This window comes from Tachysurus vachellii, chromosome 1 (genome assembly GCF_030014155.1).
Source record: "Tachysurus vachellii isolate PV-2020 chromosome 1, HZAU_Pvac_v1, whole genome shotgun sequence".
NCBI classification, from domain to species: Eukaryota; Metazoa; Chordata; class Actinopteri; order Siluriformes; family Bagridae; genus Tachysurus; species Tachysurus vachellii.
This window is the reverse complement of record NC_083460.1, coordinates 11,615,557-11,630,022: the sequence shown is the minus strand read 5'-3', so window position 1 is coordinate 11,630,022 and position 14,466 is coordinate 11,615,557. Positions and strand designations below refer to the sequence as shown.

Sequence of the window (14,466 nt, the reverse complement as noted above, 5' to 3'; positions counted from 1 at the left end):
TTTCTAACTTAAGGTTAAAGGTTTGAAAGTCACTCAGAAACCTCATTATGTTATTAGTTTATAGTTTATATGTTTTCTGTCTATTTCTCTGTTACATTTTTCTCTTCCATGCTGCTCATGTGATTATTAAGCAAGCACTCTTCCCCACTCTGAGGACCTTGGGTTCAAAATATTTTTGGTGAATAAAATAAATATTGATTAAATTATACAACCTTGGCTCTTAATTGTATCTTAATTCAGGCATGGTCCACACCATTAAACGTCAAACACTTAAAATATAACAAAAAAAGAAAAATAAATATTAAAAGTACACCCCCCCAAACAAACAAACAAACAAACAAACAAACAAACAAACAAACAAACAAACAAACAAACAAATAAATAACAGGCAGGCAAAGAACAGTCAAGAATAAAATTAGCAAGGGGTATTAAAGTCACCTCAGGCTTACTCATTGAGGATAAATACAAACACATTTAAATATGTCTAATATTAATTTAGAATATTTCTATTATATTAATCTTTGAATAATATTACATTTTTTGCGTTATGTTCTGTAAAGCTGCTTTGAGACAGTGTCCATTGTTAAAAGTGCTATAAAATAAATTCGAATTTGAAGTTATTTGGCAAATAGAGGTGCTTCACATTATGGGCTGTTATCTTGTGGTTTCGAATGGGGGGTTGTTGCAGAATAAAAAGAACATACAGTACACCCATTTTAAATCATTTGTAAGATAATTTGTTCAATTTGGAATTAGGTGGGGTCTCCATGGACCATTCTTGCTTATCCACTACATCCAAAATAAGCTCAATCCTATAATGCGTTTAAATGTCATTTTTCTCAAATCATTCCTGAGCAATTTTTGTAGCGTGGCATGGCATATTATCCTGCTGTAAGAGGCCACTAGCTCTAGGGAATACTGTTTCCATGAACAATGTGTAGGTAAGTGGTTCTTTGCAATGTACCATTCACATGAATGCCAGGACCCAAGATTTCCCAGGATAACATTACCCAGAGCATCACACTGGCTTACCTTCTCTTCATAGTGTATCCAGGTGCCACCTCTTCCCAAGTTAAGCAACACACGGTGTCCGCATGACAGAAAAGACAATGTGATTCATTAGACCAGCACACTTCCTTCCACTTCTCCATGGTCCAGATCTGATCTTCACATGCCCATTGTGGTACTCCTGCCAGTCTACAGGAATCAATATGAGCACTCAGGCTTTGCAGCTATACTTTGCCCACACACAGCAAGCAGCAATGCAGTGACATATTTCTATAATAGAACTTTTTGAATATTTCTTTAACTGCAATTTTTGCTAAAATCGCTCTCATGTGGAAATGAGTATGGCCCTCTGGCCCTTGTCACTCAGATCCTTCAGTTTATACATTTTCTCTGCTTCCAACACATCAACTTAGAGAACTGATTGTTCACTCACTGTCCAATATATCCACCACTTGACAGGTCCCATTGTAACAAAATATCCATGTTATTCACTTCACCTTTAAGTTGTTTTAATGTTACAGCTGATAAATATATATTCGGTCTACTTTGCTAGTCTACAGTGAACTCTCCACAATGGTAAATCACAGTGAGCACATTAAACATGAAGTTGTGGCTGCGGTGCAATGACAAATTTCATGAACTGTAAACAAACCAAAAAAAAAATAGAGTATTTTGTTTAGATCAAAATGTTTATTAAACAAATTTAGAATGACTTGAAATTACCAACACATGTGTAAATGGGTCAATTTAGATTTCTCACATTTGATACAAAGATATGATTATTATTCACATTATTCACACTCATTATTCCTTCTCTCCCTCTCTCTCAGACACACACACACACAGAGAGAGAGAGAGAGAGAGAGAGAGAGAGAGAGAGAGAGAGAGAGAGAGAGCATTAGCTAAATCAGATGCCTCAAATGTCCACAGTGGATTATTCAGAAAGTGAGACATAATTCATGCAGCTTTGTAAAAGATTATTTAAGGGAATAGGATTACAGTTTAGTCGGACAGTTTAGTGCTCATTGTGTCAGGTCAGAGTGCATATTTTTTCTAGCGGGGGGTAAAAGCTTATACTTCTGCTTGAACTGCAAGCTGTTAAACAAGCTCACTTGATCACATACAGTATAATTCTACTGAGCTTCAATAGCCAAAGCTTAACACTGCACCTCCTTCTATCCCACCATAAATCTCCAGACGTTCTGCAGGAAACTTATTTTATTAAGAATCTTAAATATCTAAACTAAATTATTTATGATTATTATTAATAAGTCGATTAATGATGGTGAAGGTAAGAAAGTTAATCCAGGGTGAACTGTGCCCTGTCTCTTGTCTTGCGCCCAGTGTGATGGGGCTGTGACTGAATGGATGGATGAACAAACGAACATTCATTCATTCATTCATTCATCTTCTACCGCTTATCCGAACTACCTCGGGTCACGGGGAGCCTGTGCCTATCTCAGGCGTCATCGGGCATCAAGGCAGGATACACCCTGGACGGAGTGCCAACCCATCGCAGGGCACACACACACACTCATTCACTCACGCAATCACACACTAGGGACAATTTTTCCAGAGATGCCAATCAACCTACCATGCATGTCTTTGGACCGGGGGAGGAAACCGGAGTACCCGGAGGAAACCCCCAAGTCACGGGGAGAACATGCAAACTCCACACACACAAGGTGGAGGCGGGAATCGAACCCCGACCCTGGAGGTGTGAGGCGAACGTGCTAACCACTAAGTCACCGTGCCCCCCGAACAAACGAACAAATATTTTAAAATTAAAATAAAAATTTATTAATTATTTTATTATTAATAAAATAATAATTAAAAATTTCAATGGATGAAAATAAATAATAAGAGTATAATTTTAATTGGCTCTGCCTTACAAATATAAAGATACACTAATAACATTTTACATTTTAGTTTTGCAATGATCAGACATTAGAGCTTGGAGCAAGACTATTTCATTGATACTGGGAGTTATCGTCAAAGATTTGCTTAATAATGTTATATTGTATATATGTATCATAACCGAATTATATTATTAAATATAGTAACATTTACATATAGATTTCAATTCAATTTAATGTGATGTGATCGAGAGTTAAATTACTGGGAAATGTAATCTGATACTTAAAGCATGATGCAGCATGATATGGATTTCAGTACATAAATTACTATTATTATTATTATTATTATTATTATAAATTACTATTTTAATTTGCATGTTTGGGGCTTTGATTATTTATTAGATTTTATTGATAATCTATTTAATTATTAGTGTTTTTTTGAATTTCCTGAGGTTTTTTGTTTGTGACGATTATGTTTTATATGCTTTAAACTATGAACAGCATTTTAGACAAATCTCATGTTTCCCATCTTGTTTAAAATCTACTTATTTACTTACCTAATCCATACATTGGTATTATCTTTAGACTACTTCTGATTGAATTGTCTTCCTGATTGAATTCATATACTTTTGTGTATGATGCTAATTTTCTATTGTTAAAATAAACATTACAACTCAAAGAGAAATATATACTACATTGATTTGTTTTATTCTAAAAAACAGGTCAGCTGGTTAAACCACCAATTCAAGACTTTGCACAGCTGAAGGACTTCTGTCTTGTTTATATACCTGTAGCATACAACACCTTAGTATACAATTACTGACTGTAACCTATTTTTTTTGTTATGCCTTGTCAGTGTCCTCTACCAAAACCTTATATACCCTGTCAGTGTTATCAAGTCTTCTCTACTGGGACTTGTTCACTACCTGTTCATGCGGCAGGCCACTGATGGATGCTGAAGAGCAGCCTGGACAAATCCTTCCTAGCAACAGCTGGGCAAGCACAGGGGGAAAGGATGCTGCCTCATCACGCCAGGGTCTTTGGTTTGATTCTGAGTACAGGTTTATGCCAGTGTGGAGGTTTGCATGTTCTGTAAATATATTTGTATATATATGGATTTCCTTGGGGGCACGGTGGCTTAGTGGTTAGCACATTCGCCTCACACCTCCAGGGTTGGGGGTTCGATTCCCGCCTCCGCCTTGTGTGTGTGGAGTTTGCATGTTCTCCCCGTGCCTCAGGGTTTCCTCCGAGTACTCCGGTTTCCTCCCCCGGTCCAAAGACATGCATGGTAGGTTGATTGGCATCTCTGGAAAATTGTCCGTAGTGTGTGATTGCGTGAGTGAATGAGTGTGTGTGTGTGTGTGTGCCCTGCAATGGGTTGGCACTCCGTCCAGGGTGTATCCTGCCTTGATGCCCGATGACGCCTGAGATAGGCACAGGCTCCCCGTGACCCGAGGTAGTTCGGATAAGCGGTAGAAAATGAGTGAGTGAGTGGATTTCCTTCTCACTCAAAAGCATGTGAATGGATTGGTGTTTAATGGACTAGTGTTGTGTACTGTGTTCACAACTTACAGTACAAAGACCATGTTGTTGTGTACTTTTTAAACAAGAAACCTGGTGAATTAAAACGAGACGTCACTGAAGGATATTAAGTCCAGAATTGGGCCTTTTAAGAGGCGCCATATCGTCAATGTTTAATACTATAATCATAGCTAGTCGCGATTTCCTGTTCCCTTACTCTATTTCATATGAACCGCACACGTGTAGTAAACAACAGTTTGGGGGAAAAACTTCTGTTTTACTCACAGAGCCACACCCACATCCGCGTTGTTCAGTGACGTCACGCCAGTGTAAAACAGGAAGCGCTAATCTCAAGGGGCTCTGCGCTCGTCCACAGGTATTTATTTATTCTCAACTTCTCAGGCTGTACCGTATCTTTGTTATGTGTGTGGTCTGTCTATGAAACTCTGCAGCGATACACAGTTATGTTTAAAGCATGTATCACAAACCCTACTGTGCTGTTATTGTTATGCTAAGCTAGTTAGCTAGCAGCGGAGTGTCAGAATGCAGGTGATACGGATGATGACACGTCTATGATCTGTCGCAGTGTGTGTGTGTGTGTGTGTGTGTGTGTGTGTGTGTGTGTGTGTGTGTGTGTGTGTGTGTGTGTGTGTGTGTGTGTGTGTGTGTGTGTGTGTAATCAGTATGGATTATTGTTCTCTGTTCATTATTAAACGTTGTCCTTTGTAGTGTCCCAGGCGATAAAGACGTGGAGAAACGAATCGCAGCGACTCAGAAGATCCGCGCTGTTTTAGCACCAGAATGCCTGCAGGTAAGCAGTGTGCGATTTATTTTAGTTATTTACTTATTTATTACAGTCAGTCAGGAACAAAGCACGATCACACACTGATCTGAACAACTGTTAGTGACAGGTAACTAGTTTTACTTTTATAGTCTCTGATATGTTATAATAACAGCAGCCGCCTTGTGGTTTGAAACACACACATATACACATACAGTACACATATACACACATACACAGGCACACATACATACATACATACATACACACATACCTGTACACACACACACACATATATACACACATATACACACACACACATACACACACCCTAAGGAAGTGTGACCAATATGTGTAAAGTGTTCTCCAGAAATACAAGTCATTGGTAGATCCACAAGTTTTCAGAAAGATCCAGAACATCTATATTCACTTTGTAAGGTTTTCGATGCAACCAGGACGTTTTTGATAACACAAAGGGTGGAGGTGAAAATTGCAATAATAACAATTATAAATAAGATAACATTCAAAAATGTACACATTCTATTAAAAGAAGCACACACATACACTGGGGGGAAGTCATGGCCTAATGGTTAGAGAGTCTGACTCCTAACCCTAAGGTTGTGGGTTCGAGTCTCGGGCCGGCCACGACTGAGGTGCCCTTGAGCAAGGCAACTGCTCCCTGGGCGCCGCAGCATAAATGGCTTCCCACTGCTCCGGGTGTGTGTTCATGGTGTGTGTGTGCACTTTGGATGGGTTAAACGCAGAGAACGAATTCTGAGTATGGGTCACCATACTTAGCCGTATGTCACGTCACTTTCACTTTTCACTTTCACAGTAACTTGTTCTTGGTCATCCTCACTCTTTTTTACATAGCTGCTTTTTCTTTTTGTAGAAACGTGGGTCTTTGTGGTCCTATATAACACACTGATATTAGGTAACTAGTTAATTGAGCTCACACAAGTTATATGAGAAAAGGTGTGCACACTTTACACCCATATGTTTTTTTGGGGGTAATTGTTACCACACAGTTGTCTAGATTGTCTCTGTATGACATAGAATTAAGGTTTACTTTCATTGAAACTAAGAGGCACAAACATGTCACAGCATGACCGTGTTCCATGTGCACAAAGCCAGTTCGAGTGGAAGAACTCGATTGGCCTTCACAGATCCCTGTGAGTGAGTGGAGTGGAGATTTATTTTTATAGCTGTATAGCGAAGACTAAATCCTGATTTAAAAAGGACATATGGGTGTGTTGCTGAGGTGTCCACATGCTTTTAGCCATAGTGTTCATATACTCACCCACTTGTAAATTCTTGAATTGTCTGTCATTTTTTGTTAAAAGAATTGTGAATCAAAACAGTGGAGTAACAGTGTTCACCCAATATTTATTGATCCTGATAATAGGTTAAGTAATGTGAAACTAAATAAGGTTTGTAATAAGATATGAGGGTGAAGGATTGCATTCCCCATAATTTTAGAGTGGAAGAAAAAACTCTCTATTTTACAATTTACCAACATAAAAAATAAAATGACAAATTGTAAAAATGTAGGTATAGATTCAGTAGGCGCTGTGAAAACCATGAAAAGTCAGCATCATTGTTATTCCTCTCAGCACAGACAGCTGCAATGCTGAAAAGCGGGCGTGAAATTTAGATACTCCACAATTATTCCTACACTGCAATGATGTAAAGATAACCAGTGAACACCTGTAACACCTAGCACAGTAAACATGGTGTTGTTATGAAGCTTTAATTTGAATCTTTATCACTTGTAAGAGGAATGCAAATTTGGGCCCTTGAGTATAATGTCCGTGAGAAATAAAGTATTTGTAGAATTGAACCACACACAGTATTTTCAATTCTAGTTTCTGATCAAAACTATCGTTTGAAAGATTCCCTTATTTATCTTTGTGTTCTACCTCACCGGGGCTCAATATGCAGTGGTTTTAAATTCTGACAATTTGGATGCATCAGTTTAATACTGATCCGGGATGGGATTTGGATCAGGTTTTGTGATCTTTCGTATTTCAACGTGTGATGTCGACTGACCCAGCCCAGGTCTTGCACATGAATGTATATTAAAGCATGGTGCATTTAACCCTGTGGTCCTTTGCAACAGAAGCTTGCAGAGCGGTGGCTCAGTTACTAAGAGCATGCTTTCTGTAGTACTTTTCCATCATTTTTCCTGATGCTGAGTGCCATCCTCAGTAACAACTCCATTACTGAATGGCTCTGTTTATATATTCTGCTACTAGACAAAATTGTCAACTGAATGAGCTGCAGTGATTGTGAAAAGCAGGTCTACAGTGTGCTAGCGTAGCACTTCAACATGTGACATGTCAAGGTCAGAGCTTTTGATTTCACACATTAGCACCGCTGGTGCTTAACAGCATCTGCTGCTTTGTTGCAGCAACAGAATCATGTTTTTGTAGCTTGCAGTTAGGACTTGGGAGGTTGAAGCTCTGCACAACAAATACATGTAAGTCAAACATTTTTTATTTCTGTCAGTCATCCAGTAGTTTTTTTACTGGCACAAATCAAAGCTTGTTGGTCATCCAGTGGATATTTTAGTAGCAACTGACCTTTTAACTCAGATTGGACCTGGAATTTCTTGATGTCGCCATATAAGGGGGTTTTTACACCTGGTCACTTCATGCATTTTCTGTGATCGGATAGCTTTCCGATCGTAAAAAGACCAGGTCTAAATGCTCTCCGAAACGTTTTCGAGACGGATATAAATCCGATCGTTCAAACCACTTCAGGAGGTGGTCTGGGACACATTTCAGATGAAACTGGACAGGTGTAAATGAATGTGGTTTTTCAAGCCACATTCAAGAATGGTTGTTCAAGTACGTCACTCGCAGGTGACTCACGAGTCGTGCATCGTGCCAGAAATAAATGTTTTCCCACCAGTGCAGGCTCCGATCTTTCACCCAGGTGTCTTGTTGGGCCTTAAAATGCACTTCTGCTGCCGGCGAAAATGCAGCAAACAGTAAATGCTGTTTTTTGTAGCAACCGCATACACCAAAGCGCGTTCCATTTTAATTACCTCGGAAATGAGGTAAAATATATTTGCATTTTGGGCGGGAATAGAAAGATCGGATTGATATCCGATTCGCCAAGACGCATTTATGTGGCCTAATGTCAATGGAACAGTTTTAACAAATCAGATAGCTATCGGATCAGTGAAAACACATGAAGTGACCAGGTGTAAAAAGGCCCTAATTTGGGGTGCAATGGGGTGATGTGGTGCAGCCGTATTTGAAGTAGAGGGTTTTTATTCCTCTTGTACTGCTGTGTTTTACCCAGTAATATAGATTTTACTTTATTAAAGATCAACATGTCATGTTTTGAAAACATTTCTCTACAGTTAATGTTATGGAACATTTGCAAGGCCTTTCATTTTTTTGCTGTTTGCTTTCACTTGAAGTTAAACAGACAACAAAATCACATCATGCCATGTTACCTGAGAAATTTGGAAGTTTAAAGTCCTCATGGCAGAAATCTTCCTTATATCTCTAAAGAGAAAAACTCACCATATCAATGATCAAACCATCTAGTTATTTATCCCGTCTGTTTCTGCTAATTGTTTTTATGGTGTAATGTATGTTTTTATAGTGTAATTATGTGGATATATGAATAAGCTGTCATATACTTATCCTCACCTTACAGATTTGATGCTTTAGCTTAGAAGATTTCAATTCCAGTTCAAACTCACTCTGTCCTGAGAAGCGTGTAATGCCTGGGTTTGGTGTATTTGCAGGCATGAGGAATGGCCTACATATTACCATGAACACTAGTGAGCAGTGGACCAAAGTCTAATTTACAGAAAAGGAAAAGAAGAACAATCTGTGTTACTGTTTTTATCGTAGGAAGAATAAAGGGAAGACAGCATGGTATAACTTTTGTTTTGTCGGGTAATACATGATAAAATCATTTCTTATGATGACGGTAATTTACCGGCAGTTTGGAAGTGAATGTGAAAAAGGGCCTCATTTCAACAGTTATTTCATTGTGTTCTTCTGATATTACTGCTATTAATGAAAACAGTCACCTTGTTAATTAGTGAGTATTTGAATCTCTTCTATCCACTGTGTAGTAATCTGCTTGATTCTAACATGAGGTGAGGATGTGAACAAGATGGAGGGAAGAAAGTACCTAACAGACACAAGAGGGAACCTACACATCATTGCTGTGTTACTCGTATTGTGCACAGTGCTCTCTCTCTCTCTCTCTCTCTCTCTCTCTCTGTCTCTATCTCTCTCTATCTATTTACACACCGAGAGCACTTTGACATGGTAATATCTCTGGTTAGAAAGCGGGTTTTGAGCCTTCTTGCTTTTGGAACTTTGTGTGTGTGTGGGGGTCTGAGCAAGGGAGTTTGATCTCCAGGGTCTGTTCAGTGTGTGTTTGATCTACCCTCTGATTTGTGTTCGTGTCCGGTCTTCATTTGCCCCTTTGGCATCACCTCATTCATATGCGTTATGGAAAACTCACTCTAAAGATGGATTGTGGGCAAAAGAAAATAACATGAAAGCTTTGTTTTTATAAATACATCACACACATTTGCCTCCTGATTGCACAATATGCTTGTGCTGGTGTTCTTCCTGAGATGAGCTAGTCAGTGTGTGGTTATTAAATGTTTCTTGCATGCGTATTAGTGTGTACGTATTCATTTAAAAAAAAAAAAATAATAAATAAAAAAAAAAATAAATGTGTGTATATATATGTATTTGGGGAAGTGGCATCTCAGTGGTTAAGCCATTGGACTGCTGTTTGAAAGGTGGTGAGCTGTCACTCCTGGGCCCCGAAGCAAAGCCCTCGGTTGTATAACTGAGATACATGTCCATGGCTCTGCATTTGGTCATCTGCCAAGAGCAGTAAATGTATGTTTAGTTTTTTTTTTTGTGGAACTTTAGTGTTGCTTTGACTTTGTATGTGAGATCATTGCCCAGCTAGAAGGTTAACTCCAGGCCCTCTAGCTTCAGGTTCCTGGCAGACTGAAGCAGTGATTTGAGTGAATGACAGCAATGTCATTCTCCGGCGCAGGTTTTGTTGGGTTTATGCCACACATGCTGCTTTGAGTTGTGGCCAAAAGGCCATAAGGCCTCAAAGGTTCTCAAAAAAACATTTCGCACGTCTTGGTTGACTCATGCTTTCCGCCAATTCCAGATGGTTCTTCTTGGGTAATGGCTTCTTTCAGTTTTATTACAGGACTGATATGTTGATATTGTGCATATTTAGTACCACTGAACCACAGAAATCCTTTATTCTAATGAAGATCTTGTGGCTTTTCAAGTCTGTCTTTTGGCCAGAGCTCTTTGTATAGACAGTGTGAGGTTTTCACTGGATGAGCTGAATTAAAAGAGCATTCTGTATTATTTATTTATTTATTTATTATTCTTTATTATTTATCGGTGACTTGTGTATTATGAAATTAAGTCTTTATTCTCATACTGTGGTAAGTAGTAATGGTGGTGTTGTCTTCTCATCACTCCTGGGTCCTGAGCTAGATCCTGAGGTCAGGTTTTACTTACCGGTTTCCTATTTTTCTGGGATTTCCTCCATATTCTATGGTTTTTCTTTAGTTTCCAGGCAGCTCCCAAAAACAGGGATAGGTGAATTGGCTCAGTGTTCCTGGGATATGCCCAAAGAATGTGGTTAATGAAGAGTTTTTCTGGGATTTTGTATGTATTCCTTGTGTGTTTACAACAAGCAGGACAATTTTTATCAGTTGAAACACTTGCATTTATATTTGTCTTCTCTCAGCGAGATGCACACACACCAAACAAAGTGAGTAAACTCAGCTCTACATCACCATTCAAATGTTTGGGATCAGTTGGAAATTTCCCTGTTTTCCAAAGAAAAACCCATTTTTATTCATTTCAGAAACATTAAATTAATCAGATTGTTTTTTCAGAAAGATCTACATTGTCACACAGAGGCCCATTAGCAACAACCACCAGTCCTCTGTTTCATCTTCTACTATGTTTGCTAATCCAAGTTAACCATTTTATAAGGCTAATTACTTATCAGAAAACCATTTTGTAAGTGTGCTAGTACAACTGATTAAAGGAGCAATAAAAGTGGGTACTTTAAGTTAGTTTAGTACCTGGAGCATCAGGAGTTGTGAGTTTTTTTACTGGCTCAAATTTGACAAAGAAAAAAACTTTCTCTTCATGGTAAGATCTTATCATGCTGTGACTTGTGCACTAGAACTAGAAAACTGGGAGATTTCCAATTGATCCCAAACTTTTGAACTGTAGTGTACACAGAGCTGAAGTTCTCTTTGTATTCAAGTGTCCCTTGCTTTTAAATGCACTTCGCTCACTTGTGGCCTCAGTCCGATTCCCATTCACACTTGTTCTCTCCTGGACAATAATTGTTTAGATTTATACATATTTGTGCATTCTTTATTTTTTTTCAGATAAATGTTTAAACACTCTTTTTTTATTTGTAACTAACAGGCTGATAATAGAATTATCACTCCAGGACAGGACAGAAAGTGTCTGTTCATACCGTGATGTTTGAAAAAAAATGTAGAGAAAAACATTAGAAACTGTGCTATTATAGTAAAAGCTAGGTTTGTAAAGAGTGTGAGTTTAGTTTGCTTATTCACATAGTCTTCTCCAAAAGTATTGGAAAGGCAACACTAATTCCTTTGTTTTTTTTTTGTTTTTTCTTTCGTGACGAATATGAGTCGACAAAGCAGAAGTACAGCAGTTCCTGCTCTTTACATCCTATGTAAACCCACCTATTTTTCAAGTGATTAAGACTATTTAAACTTATATCTGACAGTGTTTTCTGTAGCCCATGTGCGTCATGTTAGATTGATTGTGTAAACAATTAATGGCTCTAAATATCTACTGTTGGACTGACCTCTGGGTTTCACATATGAACACTACATTTGTTGTTAACAATGATAAAACAACATAAAGCCCAGAGAGCTGTATCTGGGAGAAAATTAAGGCATTTAGAAGCTGAGAAAATAGAAAATCAGTCAGTCACTGCATAAGCATTGGGCAGAGCCAATACAACAACTTGTAAAGTACTGGAAACAGAAGAAACAGCTGGTGTGCTAATATCCAGATGCCACACAGGACAGCCAAGGAAAACAACAGCAGTTGTTGACAGAAACATTGAGAGTTGTGAAGAAAAATGCTAAAATAACAGTCAGTGAGATTACCAACAACCACCTTCCAGGTGTGGTGAAGGTGTCACAATCCACTGTTTGAAGAAGAGGTTGAGAGCAGATGCAAGATGCAAACCACTCCTCAGCAGTAAGAATCAGAAGACCAGAGTCACAGAAAGGTTCAGAGACCGAGACGAACCTCTAGCAAAGTGATAAAAGGCCAGCGTGTGGAGAAGGAAAGGATCTACTTATGATGCACAATGTACAAGCTCATCGCTCTACACTTAGGTAGAGTCATGGCTCAAGCTTGCAGGCCTCTTTTCTTACAGGATCACTAATGTTTATTGGTGAATGAATTCTGAAGTCCACACAAGCGCGTGTCTGCCAGTTTATAGTGAACTTCATCAACTCTTATTGGGAGGGGTTTCATCAGGTCACGACATGGACCCAAAACACAGCCAGCACAACAAAGCATTTCATCAGGGAGAAAAGTGGAAGGTTTCTGACCAAGTCAATAAGCAGACTTTAAACAAATTGAGCAGCATTTCACATCCTGGAGAGGAGACTAAAGGGAGAAACCTCATCATCTGGAAGTAGGTAACCTGGTTAAAGAAAGAGTATATGCAACTAGCTCTGTCTCTCTCTCTCTCTCTCTCTCTCTCACTCACACTCACACACACACACACACAAAGATTTGGGGTTATTATTACTATTAGCTGTGAGATAAGAGAACTACACTAGAGACTGTAATGGAATTTATAATAACATTAGTGTTACTAATATTTTCCGGCTTGTCTGTGTGTGCTTAAGATCTCTGTTTATAACCTCTGTTTAGAGTGGGAGATGGGGAAAAGAGGAGTAGAGAGAGGGAGGGAGGGAGAGAGGGAAGGAGGGAGGGACAGCATGTACAGAAGACCTGCAAGGTCAGAGAGACAGCAGGGTAGAGCGAGTTGTGAAGGAAGTACACTGAGAGATAAAGAGACACTGAACAGCTATGGATGCCGAGAGCCATTTTCCAGGTAAGTGTATGTGCTGTGTGTGTGTGAGAGAGAGCGAGAGCAAAAGACCCACGAGTGAGCACGAGAAGAGGAGGAGGAAAAGGAAGAAAGCAGAAGACGGACTTGGGTTATTATTGTAGTTCTTTAGTAGTTATTTGAGGGATGAGAGAATTCTAGATAAGATAATCTGCACATGGCAAGAAAAAAGGGAATTAATCTCCCCCTCCTATTGTGGAAGGCTAACTGTAGAGATAAGTGCAGGGGAAGAAAGGCATAGTGGTATAAAATGTATACAACAGTATAATGCACAAAGCTTTAAAGCTGATTATTTAGTTGAGTAACGGAGTTGAACACTGCTGGTGTGATTGGCCAGGTCACATATCCCTCTCAGAGTGGGACCATGTGACATGTTAGCTGTGCATTTGAGCTTGTTGTGCCTCATAAGCAGTAAGCTGCTGATACATAAGTTGTACCTCTAGACATACACATATAGGCACACATGCTAGAAACAAGCACAAATACCTTACAACCATTTTACTAAGAAAGCTTGCCAGATCAGGGTCAGTTTAAAGGTCTGTGCAGGTTTTAATAACACCTCAAACCTCATAGAAAGACTTGAAACTAGTCCAGAATATTCAGACATGGCTTGCTCACTGCTACTAGGGATTTCTCCACCTGGACTACTGAAAATATGTGTGACTGCAGTGGATAGAACCATATGAAGACCATGGCACCAGCTTTTGTGGCGTTTTGCTCTTGGGTCTCCATCGGCAAACATTTGACGGCTTCTGCAAAGAGGAATTAGTGTTAAATCTATAATCAACCAGATAAGGAGGTTCTCTTTTGATTCTGGTTCCTCTCAAGGGTTCTTCCTCATATCGTCTCATATAAATACAAATTTTATTCAAACTTAGTCATAGGTTCATTGAAATTATATGAATCTGAGATGCACTAGTGATTTCCTCAGTGGTTTTCTCAGGTAGCCTGACCCTAAATTCTGCCTTACTGAACTCCACAATAAAAAACACATTTCTAACGTATTTATATACAAACATTATAAATTCCTTTATTTATAGTGTTGCTGCTGAGCTTAAAGTTATAGCTCATGTGGATTGTGTTTCCTATCATGGTGCATTATGTCTCTTCAAAATATAATCATTTTATTTTATT

General features: G+C 38.8%; 1 protein-coding gene across 1 annotated transcript in view; it reads left to right on the top strand.

Moving 5' to 3' along the window:
• The first annotated feature begins 4,707 nt into the window (after nt 1–4,707).
• The window catches only part of efr3a (EFR3 homolog A (S. cerevisiae)), a 63,702-nt gene continuing 53,943 nt past the window's right edge, over nt 4,708–14,466 (top strand). The window contains exons 1-2 of the mRNA XM_060872319.1: nt 4,708–4,761; nt 5,115–5,196. Of these exons, the coding sequence (XP_060728302.1) occupies nt 5,187–5,196 (10 nt within the window). The 5' untranslated portion in view covers nt 4,708–4,761; nt 5,115–5,186. The remainder of the gene's footprint in view (nt 4,762–5,114; nt 5,197–14,466) is intronic.